The following is a 15,163-nucleotide window of genomic DNA, read 5'->3' on the forward strand; positions in this document are numbered from 1 at the left end:
TGCTTCTAGTAGGACATAAATTATTAAACAAAAAGAAGGCTTTAAGAAAACTGAGGTCCATATTTTTCTTCATTGAAATATTTCAGGTGAAGCAACATCCTTGCAGGAACTTAACAAAGAGAGAAAACTTAGCATTTTCTTATGTTTCAGATCAAATTGCATATACTTGGTTTCTTGCAAAGTAAGAAGGTTCCTTGAAACCAGCTACCACTCAGAAATAAGGACGGCCTATCTCAGGAGATGTGCATTGTGTGGCAAGCCTTGGAATGTGGACACCCATGAATTCCCTAACAGATAACAGCACAGGCTGAAATGGGAAATGAGAATTTTTTTTTTCTGGCACTGATGAACATTCAGTAATCTTTCAGAAAATGAAAGGCTGTCATTGCTACATCTGCATAATTAAATACCATGAAGAAAGTACAACCTGAATGTTTTTTCACACTGTTCACACATAAAGGTGTTTTGGATGACAGCATATCTCTTGCTGATCCCCTCCCTAAAATACTACTGGCAAAAACAGCAATGGCAAAAGTATCTTACTCCTTAGCAGAAGATTCTATGTGTAATATATCATGGCAGATGGAGAGAAATAAGAAACTTCAATCACTCCTTAATTACTACTTTGGTAAAAAAAATGTATGTTTGGAAATACACTTTGTTTCTTACCAACTCTAACTAACTGTGTAAGAGAAATAGTGAAATCTTCCTCAGTTTGTGGAACAAGTGTCTCTATGGTTAGCCCTGTTACCCTTTACAGAGACAAAACAGTCACAGAAATAGATCTTCCTAGGAAATGATAGCTCTGAACAGGGCTTTATCTGCAAAGGAATAATATTTTTAATCTCATATCACAGCATGAACTGTTTGCTCTTCCTAAGAAACGCATTAAAGCAAATAGGTAATTGACACAAGTGCAGGGTTTTCCTGGGAAAAAGAATAAAAAATGTTTTACAGTGGAATCGAAACTTCAAAACTGCTGAGGAAGGGAGAACTCTGTTGGTAAGTGATCTCAGCCTAGATTTTTCTGCTTTATCCCAAAAACCCGCATCCTGCTTTTCCACCACAGCACACGTGGTCGGCACGTAGCTTTCTCCCAGTAACTCTTCCCGAGATTTTTAGAAAACGGGAAAGAAAGGGGCACGTTTCTGTGCGATGCACGAAGGATTCGTGCCTTTTTTTCCGAAGGATTTGAGGTGGGTTTTTTTCTGTTTACTTTTTGTTTTCTTCCGGGGGCGGTGGGGACGTCACTTCCCCGCCCGTTACCGGCAGCTCCCGGCGGCGGAGCCCTGGCTCTTTGCACTGGATCGACTTATTTATTCTCTCCTTTTTACCCTAAAACCGCCTTGATTTACTGACTAAGCCCTATCCTGGGCTGCGGGACCGGTCCCGAGGTACAAGGTGGGCAGGATGGGGCCACCGGCCGTGCAGATGGGCTACAAGGAGGGCTTGGGCGACCTCAGCTGGTTTGGGCATCCCTTTGTGCAGGAGGCATCAGTGCTTCTAGATTGTGTTCGTGGTCTGCCTTTATAAACGTCTTGGGTGCTGTGATTGTCATTTAGCAAATCACTTAATATTTACTGCTTCCTGGGAAGGAGGAATTGCATGGCAGTTGCTGCAGGCAGCGTGTGGGTGCTTTGTGTGCTGTGGCTGTAGGCTCCGACACGCACACTGACCTCTGCTCATTTTTTTTTTTTTTTGCAGTCAGGTTAGCCCTGCTTTCTCAAATACTTGCAACTTTTTTTGATGTTTTCTGTGTGGGATATAGGACTGACCTTGCAGAGGTCTTTCTGGATATTCTCAAAAGGTATCCGTGTATTAACAAGGGGTCAGAAGAATCATAGCAATGACTTTTTATCTTCCCTGTCAGATGGTGATCATTCCAAAGTCCAGAGCTCTTCCAGTCATGGACGAATGAGTGTGATAAGGAACCAGCGGTGTCACGAGCAATGGTGATAGTCAGAAACTGCTTTGCTGTATAAGACACGATGAGAGCCTCTGACTAAAAGGTATCTGCTTCAAGGTCAGCTCTATGAAAAGCACAATTTTATACTAAATCTGTAACTGTGCTAAGCTAGAGTTGCAAGAGTTAGTTAAAAAGCACAGAATCTGTAGTGCTGGAAATGTTATTTTTTATTTCAGCAGTGTCTAGGCACAGTACATATAACTTTTAAAAGACACCATATTTCCTCTTTCACCTGCCTAATTTGTTTCTTATCACTGTATGTGTTAATCTTTAAACAATTTTAGCCTTTCAGTTCTAAGGTAAGACTTTGGCTATATTGAACAATTGTGTTATTGCTTTTTTTATTTTTGACAGTTTCTTAAAACTGCATTGTCTCATGAAAAGAAACCTAAGTGAATACTATTATGAGGATTTTTCGAGCATGCCTGATTATCTCATTGAAACAATTAATATCCGAGTTGGTTTTTTTTTCCTCTTGCCTTTTGGTTTTTATAAAACATGGCTGAACATGTTTTCAAACAAGATGAGTGGGGGTTGTTAGAATTGGGTGAAGGCAGCCCAGCTGACTGCCCTTCCCTAATCTGCAGCTCTGGTAAAAGCTCAGCAAAGGCCAGCTGCAGAATGTTTCAGGGTCTTGTTATGTTGTTTAGCACTTGCAATGGGGTTTTCACCAGCTGCCTTGCACTTGTGGCTTTGCAGTTTTTCTTTTTTTTTTTTTTTTTTTTGTGGGGTGATGTGATACAAACCTGCTCTTCACCAGAAAAGGAAAACTTATTTTGCTTGCTTGTAAATTGTGTTAGACAATTTTACTGCTGTAAAACTTTACATGGGGTTTATTTCTTGTTTGTTCTCTTACCTACTTCAGTGTGGAGTGTTACAGTTGCATTTAAAAACATTTTTATGAAAACTAATGCAAAAATGCAGTGTGCACGTTCTTGTTAATTTGTGTTGCCTCTGCATTTTATTTTCTGCAAAACATGAGGTGTCTTTCTGTAGTAAACTATTCATGTAGGCTTCATACTGCTGTCACAATGATGTGGTTAAACTGCATAGGTGTGGATTAAGAGTAGGTGATGTGCACTAATCCTAGCAGGGATTAAGAGCAGCGTTTTTTCCTGCAGCCTTAAGTTTCAGTGGAGAACAGCTTCCGTGGTTTGGTCCAATACTCATTTATTGTAGGAGGAGTGAGTGAAGGGGCTACCGTGTATTACAGAAGCTGTGAGCTGGTGCTTTTTAAACTGTGACACCACTTCCAGAGAAGGTGCCATATAGAAATGACAGCTATCTGTATATTCATGCAGTCTGGCTGGCAGCAAAATAATGTTTATTCTTACAAAGGCCACCTGTACACAATAGAAAATAGTGTAAGTGATTTAGTAACCAAGCCATGATGGACTGGGTTCAATTTGATGCGAGTATAGGAGTCAGTGCTGTTTTTCTCATCCAAGTATGACTACTCTGTTAAAAACTGAGGGAGAGTAGTATTTTTTATTAAAATTAGATGCTTGAAGACATTAGCTGCATGTGCATTTATTTATTTTCTTCACTCTTAAAAGTTCCTTGAGAATAGGTTTTTCTCTGCTCCCCTTTAAGTTTGAAATGAATGCAGCCCTAAGTAAACTTTGAACCTTTGAACTACTACAAGTAGTTACTTCTTGTAAATCAAAATTTGAGGCTTTCAAAGTTTATGCTCTCTGTGTTTTAACCTTTAATGCTTTTTTTTTTTTTTTTTTTAATTGTTAATATAGTTGAAAATGGGAGAAGCTGCAAGGAATAGTATAAAATGTGCAGCATGCTTCTCATTTTTGTGAGCTGGAAGATTCAATGTTTGCACGTAATCCAACAGAAACAGTCTACCAACTACTGCCACGTTTTCATCTATTGGTAAACATCAGCTGCTGGTTGCTCTTAAGGGAGGATGATTGAATTGCTTCCAGATGGAGAACTCTTTCAGCCGATTTAAGATTTCCAGTTGATTTAAGGCAGCAGGTCAGTAATTTAGGGGTGTGTTTCTTCTTATTGCTGTCTTGTTTCCTGCTACACGTGGAATCTGTGATATAAAATACAAAACTGCAGTGCTACTGAAGGTGGAAGTTTGTTGTGTGTAATTGTTTTTGTTTTTAATTGAGTAGTATAAATAGAAGAAGTATTAACAAAGTTTTGGTAGCTTAACAATTCTAAAGGTATAGTTTTTGTTTTTTTTTTCCTCATTTCTTTCTTTCTAAAAGACATGAAAAAGGACAAATAAAGAACCAGGTTTTCATAGCAAATTATCGTAAAAAATGCATCTTTTCTTTTTTCCCATATTATCCCAGTTTTGTTTTAAGCTGGATAACACACTTGTGTGTATATGGTCTAGCATGAATGTGTCAAGTGTTGTACCTCGATGTGCTGCTAATGTGATTCTCTGATAAATAGAAAGGGATAAGGTGATGGGGTGGAAGTGTTCTGTGCGTGGCTATAACAGAAATAGAGCACACAAGGAGTGGAAAATTTCCATGTAAAGTAGAATATGTCAACTGACATCATATAATTAATTCTTAGTGCCTCTTTATGATTATTTTTTGTTGTTGAGATGCCACATTGGACACTATGAAAGCATGAAGAAAATAGTGTATCCTGTTCACTTATTAACAAAACCAGGGCAGGTGCAGTAGCTCTTGTTTAGAACCCTTGTATTTTGTCTTACCATTGATTATTTCCTGTGCTGTCACTGTTTGATGCGCTGTAGTGTTATGATCTTATTTCAGACATCTTTTCCAGGAAGTCCAATGATTAACTATCCATACAAGAACCTCTTTATTTGCATAAAGCCCACCATATTACCTGTCCAGCAAATGTACTTTTAGATTAAAAAAACACAACATTTAAACTCTAATTTCCCATAGTGCTTATTTGTTGAGGAGCAAAAGACTTTCTGTTACTTCATTCTCATCTGATTTTTTTTTTTCTTTTGCTCCTAAAATAGAGAATGCAAACTAGAAAGCTATAAATCCGACCACATATTTTAATGTTGCAGATAAGCTGCTCAAGTGTTCTTTCTTTCTTTGGACTTTGTTAGCATTATGATACCAACAAACATTACATAATTTAGGAAAGGTAAAGGTCATAGCCACATTAACAGTGCAAAATTCAGCCAGAAAGACTGAAGACGAGATACTTTTCATCTTTCATAAATGGCAAGTAAAACTGTGGTATTTTTGTTGTGTTAGGGATTTAAAGTGTCATTATGTTCATGGCTAAATTTTGTTTTCTTTCTGTTTTTTCATTCTTACGTGGAAAAAGTGGAACGGAGCACATGAAGAGGCATCTGAAGTTTACGCAAGATGTTATTTGGAGGACCAAATGTGCTTTTAGAGGCCATTGGAGATGAAAGATTAATCACATGATATTTTTGTTCGCTCAAAGTGCTGTTCTGTGCTAAGTCAATGTTGTTTTGTATTAAGGACGGATACTAGTTTGTTAATGTCATCATGTCAACTGCGACAAGTGCTGAGATACCGGATGAACCCAACCCTCCCCTCCTTGAAGAAAAGCCAAAGGGAAAACCACTCTTTCATTTGGGTTCACTCTTTGCTAACAGGAGTGAAAAATTTGTAATTGCAAGGAGTGATAGTGTACCAGAGGAGAACGTTCTGAAAATAACTATCACAGAGACTACAGTCATTGAGTCAGACTTGGGCATCTGGAATTCTCATGCTCTCATCTACCTCACTTTGTGGTTTTTCTTCAGCTTTTGCACTCTTTTTCTTAACAAATACATTCTTTCATTACTGGAAGGAGAGCCCAGCATGCTAGGTAATCCTACCTTTCATTTACACTTCAATTCCAGTAACGTATTTAACAATAACAGCTCCTCCTATATAAAGTTGAGGGAGTAGATGGTTCAGCTGAAGTGAAAAGGACCTAGTTAGGAGATGTGGGTATGGATTTTGGGGCTCAGAACTTGTAAATTGTAATCTCAGCTTTTAAAGGAGTTTCTGATGGTGTCCTTTCCTTCTCTTATCCTTCCACTTGCTGGAAGACGCAATGAAATTTTGTTCATAGAGAAGCTGTAAAATGATACTTGAGAAATAAGAATTGGGGGGGGGAGAGAGTGTAATTAAATTTTTGGTTTTCTCTGCAAGAGGGTAGTGTGGGTTCTTGAAAAATGTAATAAAACTGAGTAAGCTGTTGATAGTCTACAGAACTGATTAACTTGTTTGATTAACGAGATAATTAACAATATTAACTTGTTTGTGTGTAAAAACACAAGAGCTGCCTTCAAGTGGGCTTATTTTTCTTTTTTTTTTGTTTGTTTGTTTGTTTGTTTAAGTGCAAACAAAAAGCATTTTAACTGTGATCTTGTTTTATTCTGCTGCCTTGATGGTAGATGTAGAAGTAAAGGGCTTTTGTGAGAATCCATAAAGTCTAGAAACACTGCAGATAAGTTTATGTAAGAAATTTTCTCATGATGCTTTATCTGACATTCCCATTGTCTTCTGATTTATTTTTTTTCCCATATCTTTTTAGGTGCTGTTCAAATGCTTTCAACCACCTTCATTGGCTGTATAAAAATGTTTGTTCCATGCTGCTTGTACCAGCACAAAACACGCATCTCTTATCCACCCAATTTCATCATGATAATGCTGTTTGTTGGATTAATGAGGTAAAAGGTTAAATTAGAGATATATCCCATTTGTTCATTGTGTTCCTCTGAACAGAAGCTATGTTTTTATTCTCTCTTCCTTTTCTTTCTTGCTTTCATAGAAAGACTGGAAGGTGTTTGGAAAAGACTATTCATCTTTCTTCCCCAAAATCACAAGATAATCTTACTTTTAGTTCCTATTGGTAAATGCTATGTTAATTTTTCTGACTGTCAATTTTTGGCTAGCTTTGTCTACCACCACTTTAACCTCTTTCATGACATACTTCTCTTCATAATGCTATCTTTCCATTTACTTTCTTCCTCTTCTCTTTTGAGGCTGATATTTGTTTAGTATAGTAGTATTTCTTATGACATTTCTTTGTTCTGTCACCTTTTCCAGCAATTTGCCTCAAGTGATATGGACTTAACATTTACCTTCTAAAAGTAATTATTTGCTGTGTGCCGGAATTGCATCCGTCTGTGGTCTAGGAGAGAAAAAGACATGTAATTAGGTTTTCTCAGCACTGCACAAATGGTAATAGGATAACAGTGCTAAAATTAACCATCAGGGCACCATTTATTAAGTCAGAGCAGTTTTATTGTGATGTAGTTGTTTAAAGTATAGGTAAATATGTAGCATACCTAACTTGCAGCACAGGTGGATAACTGCAAATGATGTAATTTCCTTAGCAGGTGCCGTGGAATAAAGCTGAACAGTTACTGCAGTTCAGTCAAGCTACCACAATTTGATAACTTGATTGTTAGTTATGCCTCCCCATATTCTTAGTTACTGCAGGTAAAATTTAGAGAAAGTATAATGCAATTCTTTTCTGTGCTAGATATCTAAGAGCAACTGTTAAAGTATTACTTTATTTTCTACTTAATTTCATTTGGTTTTCAATTACAGATTTGCAACAGTAGTCTTGGGGCTTGTCAGCTTGAAAAATGTGGCTGTTTCATTTGCAGAAACAGTTAAAAGCTCTGCACCTATATTCACTGTTATCATGTCTAGGATGATATTAGGGGAATACACTGGTGAGTACTGTTCTCTGTTTAAATATGATTTTACAATCATATTTATATCTTGTATAATAGCGTCATTTATTTGGCCGTGGACAGGGAGATACCACTGAAATAATGTAGATCATTGCATACTGCTGAAAGAATTGTTCTCGTTGAACACAGTATGTTGATAGTTTATAAGCAAAAAAAGATTTGTTTTAATGTAGCTGTGTAAGGGCAGTGTTGCTCTGAAGTTGTTTTTCTGTCAAGAAACTGTAATTGGAACATTAAATAATTGAATTTCTGTGTGTTTCTTCTGAGGAGGACAGCTTGCCTCTCAGAACTTAAAAACCTTGAATTTATTTACTGTGTTCACTCTCTTGCTAAAAACTTAATAGCTGGCTTACCACAGTTCAAGTCCCCAGTATAATTTCTTTGTAATTTGACATGCAATTGCATACTATTTGCTTGAAGAGATTTTGCTTCTAGCCAGCTATAAATCACAGGAATTATACAGAAGCAATGTATAGGTTGCTTTCTGATGCAAAACTCAAATGGCAAAAGGCTGAAATGAGCCAGAGGAAGAAGAGTAATCCAATCACAGAGTAAACAGGGAGAGTATAATTTTCTTCTGTCATTTGTTGAGAAAGATTAAATGAAGACAGTCAGTCCATTTTTCTTCTCCAAGACAGATATTTTTATCAGTCAGTGCATGTCCATATTGTTCGCAAGAGCATATTGCTGTTAACTGAGATCTCACTTTACAACCTCTGAGTTTTAAAATGCAATCAAATAAGTTGCTTTTACTTTCAAATAAAGAAGTTAAGGCCAAATTTAAACTTCTAAAAACTATATACTATATTGTCCTTGGGCATGAAACTAATTAGAACTTTTTTTTTGTCATTTTCAGGACTGCTGGTTAATCTCTCTCTCATTCCTGTTATGGGTGGGCTAGCTCTGTGTACAGCTACTGAAATCAGTTTCAACATCCTAGGTTTCTCAGCAGCGTTATCTACTAATATTATGGACTGGTAAGGCTTAATGACAGGTAACTGTGTGGAATAAAGGGGGGGGTTGGCAATGGTTTATTTTTACTTAGTTTATTTTAGGGTTATTTAATTTAGGGTTCTAATTGTTTCTGTTTCAGAGCAAAGACTAAATGGTTCTGAAAGTTGAAACTTAGGGTACATGAGGAAATAAAATAAGCATTTTTCATGTGCAGTATATCAACATTTTACATTAAGTCACAGAGCTGGTTGCAGTTTTCTGTGTAATAATCCTAAAAGAGCAGGAGATGAATGTAAAATACAACTACTTTGAAAAATGGTCACATTTCACCTTGAGAGTGGTGGTGGTATGATTCTCATGTTCTTATTTAAAGTAACACTTTGAAATAATGTATTGACTTACTCTTCTCATAAGGAATTTACATATAGAATAAGGCATGACAGCATGTTAAGACTGAGTATGAAATCTTCTAAAATATGCTTCAGAACTGTTTTTTTTTTTTTTTTTTTTTCCAAGAGAGGTGCACTAGAGTAACAATGGTATGTGCTAGAGCTTTTTGCTCCATTAATATGTTTTTCTATCCTTTCAAACTTATCATACTTTAAAATATTTCATTTAAATCTATGTAGTATTTAGAAAAAGGTAAAATTTAAGCCTAGCTTTGGTTGGAGATTGGGTGAGAGGGTGGAATGTGTAGAAGGTATATCTACTTATCTAAGGGAAACAATTGTCTTTCTCATGGTTTGTTTTGTTTGCTGCAACTAATATCTACAGGTAAATGTCTTTTTTTTTCTAGTTTGCAGAATGTCTTTTCCAAAAAATTACTCAGTGGAGACAAATACAGATTTTCGTAAGTATTTAAAATTTTTCAGATTTGATTATAGATTGACATTGGGCTGCATAAGGAATCAATGTATTTACAATTATGTTGGAGTAAGCTGCCAAGAACTATCTGAACTTCTGAAACGTAAACTTTACCATAAAATTTGACGGCTTGTGTTGGTCTGGAAAATGCTTGCCTTTTATACTTCAGTCCATTTTGGCCGACACGGAACACAAAACACTACCTTTGCAAGAGATTGCTGAATGTGTTGTTCCCAAAGCTTGGCACACAACTTTTCTTTATTACTTATTATTGTATTTACAGACATCAAGGAGGCCTTTATTTAAATTTGATGCAGCTTTCTTCAGCTCTAAGAAAAAGGAAATTTTTTTTTTGTTTTTTTCCTTTATAGGGCCCCAGAGCTTCAGTTCTATACAAGTGCTGCTGCAGTGGTCATGCTTATTCCAGCTTGGATATTTTTCATGGTAATTTGAATTTGCTAACACAGATATTTTTTTTTAACTTATGCATATGGATAACCTTAATTTTGCTTTTAATTCCTCCTTTTTTGTTGTTGTTGTTGTTTGTATGAGCTTTGTGGGTAGAGGGGAGAATGTTGAAAGAGGTGGTTTGTCACAGGCCTGATTTGACAGGTAACCCAAAAAGCATAGGTTTATTTCAGGATTTCAGAGAGGAAAAATCATGATCTTGTCTGACTGTATAAATGCATTTAAAGTTTTAAGTAAGATTTGTATTTCAAATCTTTATGTATTTGTTGACTTTTTATCAATATTTATGTGGTATGCAGGAATACTAACTCTCTAAGAGCGAAATTGAGGTAAGTAAAATGTATCACAATAAATATGTATCCTTTGTATTTTGGCATTTCATTGCCATGCATCACTGTTCAAAAATACCTTGCTGGAAAGCTGAACACAATAGAAAATTCAGTCAGGTAAGAACTCTTTCTAATCTTTTAGGAGTGAAAACTTGGAGAACGTGAATGTCCTGTATGTTTTACATTTTGTTTTGCTGACATTTAAATGTAAGACTAATATCTTATTAAAATAATGAGGAGGGTGAAAATTCACTTTTAGATCTGTGTATAAATGAAATCCTCTTTTTTGCATTTAGGATGTGCCAGTGATTGGGAAAAGTGGAAGGAGCTTCAGCTACAACCAAGATGTTGTTGTACTTCTCTTAATAGATGGAGTCTTGTTCCACCTGCAAAGTGTTACAGCCTATGCCTTGATGGGAAAAATTTCTCCTGTGACTTTCAGGTAAAACTGCCTTTTCATGTCAAGAACTCATTTTTTCTTAGTATTTCTGCTTAGAAACTAGGTAATAAATCTTTTGTGCAAAGAAATAATGTAAATGCAGAAATGTACCAAAGGTAAGAAGAAATCTTTTCACATCCAGATGACCAAAACTTCTTGGTTTGTTCCCTCATTAGGTTTGTTCCTCAGTGAAGTTAGTTTTCTCTACCTAACAGGCTATAAAAGCATGTGTTTATATTTGTGTACACAATAATTCTTGTTGTTATAATATTGCTATCCTTTAGATACTGGTTCTTTTTTGCTTATACTACTATATTACCTGCATAGTAACAGCTCACTAGTGACCGATAGTTACGTTGCTGGTGTTGTGTTGGTATTGTCTGGGTTGTATGTTTTAGCTAGAATTGAAATTCTAATGCTATAGAGCATGCTTAAAAACAAAACTCTGAGATGACTCATTAATTCTAATATTAAGATGAGTTTAAAGATAGTAGTGCCAATATACAACCAGTTTGGCTACAGTATTATGTTAAGTAGGAAAAGTGGAATCTGACTCGGTGTTTTAATAGTAAGCAAAACAGAGACTCTACTGCATTAAGGTGTGATCATGTGTGGGATATGAGAGAATTTTCTTTGGCCCTAACTTCTGTAATTCCTTTCCAGTGTTGCTAGTACTGTGAAGCATGCACTGTCAATCTGGCTAAGTATTATTGTGTTTGGTAACAAAATCACAAGCCTTTCAGCAATTGGGACTGTTCTAGTGACAATTGGAGTTCTGCTCTATAACAAGGCAAAGCAGCATCAACAAGAAACCATACAGAGCCTGGCAGCTGCAGCCCCACAACCTGCACAAAGTACGACTGATGATACTGAGCCACTGATTTCCAAGGATTTGAAACCATATGATTAATATGGTCACTTATTCTTACAACTTAGTGCAACTCAAAGGAGCCCTTCCTGAAAGCGGTTGTTTCTTCAGCTGTTGATGCTGATGTGGTTCCTTTGAATTCACAGCAGGTCAGACATGGGACTTGAAGCAGAGAGAAAACAGTGAGAAGAACCCAGTAAGCCTTGATTTACTGAGAAACTGAAATACCAGAGGAACTACTGTCATGTAATGTGGTAAATGTGGGTTTTTGATCTTTTTTTGACTGCAAATAACACACAAGTCTATATTAGAGAAGGAACTTCTGTGTCTTGTAGGAAAATGATTCCATTCTCCTTACCCATCAAAATAACGTGAAAACATTGCCCCATCCCTGTATTAGGTGTGCAGTGAAATGAAATTGGTGCATAACTGAAATTTCAAGTTGTTGGTTACTGTGTGCCACATCCTCCGTTATTTGTTTGTGTTGTAGAGATGGAAGGTGAACCTCCCTCTCTTTCCCCCACCCTGTTCCTGTCTCAGCAAATGACTTATTTTGGTATAGCTTTAGTTGAAGTAAACTGTAGAAGTGAGTCCCAGCCCCAAAGAAGTGATGAGGAGCTATTTCCAACTACAAAGCTAGCAATGAAACAGGATTTTTCTGCTAAAATTTAACATGCAACCAGGACGCAATATTTCTGTATTTAAAATACTGAAATGCAACTATACATACTGACACTATATAAACAGTGTTGGAATAAATATGTGCAGTTACTTACAGATTGCCAAAATTTATCTTTTTTTTTTTTTTTTAATAAAGGAGCCAGGATCTCTATATTTCTATCAGAAACCATTTTTATATACTTTTTTTTTGTGTTTTATGTATTTTTATGAGGATTTTTTTTAAACATTGCTTCCAAGACTGCAACAAAAATGCTGCCTTTCAGAAACTCGGGGTTATTACCCTATGTGCAAGGTATTTCTGTCATGTCTGGTTGTGTGAAGAATCTTGGAGGTATCTGTGACGAAGGTAACTAAAGGGGACCATAAACTGAGGCTGATAACGAGTTCTTTTTTTGGAGAAGTTTTGTTTCATGGTTGATCAACGATTAAAAGCTTTTGTCTTTTGTTTAAAATAATCTTAAATATTAGTAATTGATTTTGATTTTTTTTTTTGGGAAAACAAAAAAAACCAACACATGTACCTACAAAAACCTTCAAGTGGACTTTTTGGTAATAAAACTAAACTAACAAATAGAGATGATTTTTCAGTAGTTGTCTCTGTTCTAAAAGATTGCTTGGCATTAAAAGTTTAGATAGTGGTAAAAAATAATTATTATTTGTAATAGGAAGTTACAAGTGGAGTTCTTGCAAAACTGAAGCTTGTGCTTACATTTCCGATGTGAGGTATTCTGTTAGTTTGAGTGAACCATTCCTGTGGAGGGCAAAAATGTGTTTGTAATACAGGCAATCTGAAGAAGCCTGTCTTTTGGTTTTGTTTGAATAGCGTGTGCTTGTGTGTCTTCTGCTTACTTCAGGTTATGTTCCTGTACATGACTGGGTGCCCAAGGTATATACCCTGAAGATTTCAGTGGGAGGGAAATGCCATTTTTTCATCATTGTATGATGTCTGATTTTATTTTGTCATTGCTTGTATCTACTTGCAAAAAGCTGTGGACTGTGAGGTGGAGATCTATTTTTCAGGTGTTTTTGTTGTTATACTTTCAAGAATCTCTGTATTTAGCAGACAGCAGTCTGTTTTGTACCATGTTTTTACTCTTGTGGGAGTACAAAAATGTAAATGGCTTTCTGGTTGTCTTACTCAGTTGTCAGGTAATGCCTTTCATCAACTGAGCTCTGTGAGCTAGTAGACTTGCATTTTATATTATTTCATAGTAGTGGAAAACTTTTGTGAAACCACAGCTGAGAATACTCTGGAATTTTAACTTCTAACACAGCTGGGTTTTTTAGTGCCTGGTTTAGCCCTGCCTGTTTGGTGGCAGCATGATAATTTAGTTTTACTAGGGGGGTTGTTTTCCAGTGTTTCTCTTGTGTACTTTTATATGCAGAGTTCTTGGCCTTTATTTTTATTGGACTAGGTAAACCAGACATTTACTGTCCACTTGTAAGACAGACCTCTTCTTTCCCCAGTCAGACTAGTGACTGTTAACAGTTCTTCCTGTTTGGTAAAAAGGACCATTTTTTTCCATGTTGAGAACCCATTACAGTGTTATGCCTGAGCTCTCTGCCTTCTAAATGCTTTTTATGATGGCAGTCATACTGCCCAATTTCTTTTGGAAATTCCTTTCCAGTAACACTCTACGTTTCTACTGGAATTTAGCACAGCCACATTCCTGATACTTGTGCACTAATCAAGACAAGCTCCATGACCAAGAGTTAAGTGGATTATTTATTTTACGTTTGCTGAGTATGTTCTTGTAGAAACAGCACACCTTCCTTAATATGATGCTTCAAACTGTTGTGCAAATGGTAGCAGATATTTTGTCATATCAGTCTTCAATTTCACACATTATCTATTAAACCAAGGAGTTGACTACTTTGCACAGAAGCTCTTGGATTCTGGTCATTGTCTGGGTTACAAGGCAGATCTTTGAGATGTATAAAATTTCAACAACAGTTCTCTGATTAGCCTTCCCCTTGGAAATCATGGAAAACTTCAAGTTTCCAAGAACAAAAACGTATCCACAAAGTAGTGGAAGGACATTGTTAGCTACTGCAGAGGAACATCTGTGCATCAGCTTGGATATAGAGCTGTTTCTGGAATGCCATGCAAATCTCAGCATACAAATACCTAATTAATTAAATATGACTCCTGGTAACGAGCAGGATTGCTTCAGGTTTAACAAACAGCACCATTAGGCTTGTATTATTTCAGCATTTAGCTTCTGGGAAGAGGATGTGTCACTTCTCAAAAACAAAATAAAGCAAGGAGGTGAGATTTTGTTTCTTCCTGCAGTGTTGAGCTAACACAAGTGCTTGTTGCAGAATGCACACCCTGTGAGATGTTACCTGCAGTGGTTTATGGCACTAAAATGACATTATTTCCCAGCTCAAAGGATGGACAATAAAGAAACTGTATATAGTATTTCCTGAGATGTGATGTATTGTAATCTTTTTATGGTTACGTTCCCTAACCACATTAATGTGTTTCAAGTTCTAGTTGTGTATGGTCTTAAAAAGAGAGCTGGTTAGGAACTGCCCTTGTCACACTGGATTGCTGTAAATTCTCCTTGTATTAGTTTTGTTGCCATTATATGACTTGTTTAAGCGATCTTTGGAATCACGCCTTACTCGGAGGTACAATAAAATGATTTTTTGTGTTTTTTTTTTTTTTTTTTTTATATATTTCTTTATTTTTTAAATGTAACTATAAAGATGGGCTTCAAGAATGCTACACGCAGACAGTTACTGGGTATTTTGTAAAAAGTGGTAAGTGGGCCGGGTATTTTAATTAGGCTGAGGGGGCTGAAGCGCTGTAGGAAACCGGCGCTCCGCCCCTTCCTTAGCGACCTGCGCTGCCTTAAAGCTGGGCGCCAAAATGGCGCCGCCGGCCCTCCTCCACACGGCCTCTCGC

General features: G+C 36.6%; 1 protein-coding gene across 3 annotated transcripts; it reads left to right on the top strand.

Annotated features, from left to right (window-relative positions):
• The first annotated feature begins 1,264 nt into the window (after positions 1 to 1,264).
• Positions 1,265 to 14,916, top strand: LOC116497625 (solute carrier family 35 member E2A-like). 3 transcript variants are annotated; one of them, XM_032201482.1, is made up of 11 exons: positions 1,265 to 1,401; positions 1,871 to 2,023; positions 3,715 to 3,955; positions 5,252 to 5,764; positions 6,479 to 6,614; positions 7,501 to 7,628; positions 8,506 to 8,626; positions 9,400 to 9,453; positions 9,839 to 9,911; positions 10,561 to 10,706; positions 11,367 to 14,916. In XM_032201482.1, exons 4-11 carry the CDS (start codon positions 5,440 to 5,442, stop codon positions 11,611 to 11,613), a joined length of 1,230 nt encoding a protein of 409 aa, XP_032057373.1. In that variant the 5' UTR covers positions 1,265 to 1,401; positions 1,871 to 2,023; positions 3,715 to 3,955; positions 5,252 to 5,439; the 3' UTR covers positions 11,614 to 14,916. The 3 variants fall into 3 exon arrangements, with proteins under 3 accessions (XP_032057373.1, XP_032057372.1, XP_032057374.1); XM_032201481.1 differs by having other exon boundaries at positions 1,871 to 2,009; XM_032201483.1 differs by having other exon boundaries at positions 1,265 to 1,394; positions 1,871 to 2,009.
• Positions 14,917 to 15,163: the final 247 nt, after the last annotated feature.

Source organism: Aythya fuligula, chromosome 21 (genome assembly GCF_009819795.1).
Source record: "Aythya fuligula isolate bAytFul2 chromosome 21, bAytFul2.pri, whole genome shotgun sequence".
Taxonomy (NCBI): domain Eukaryota; kingdom Metazoa; phylum Chordata; class Aves; order Anseriformes; family Anatidae; genus Aythya; species Aythya fuligula.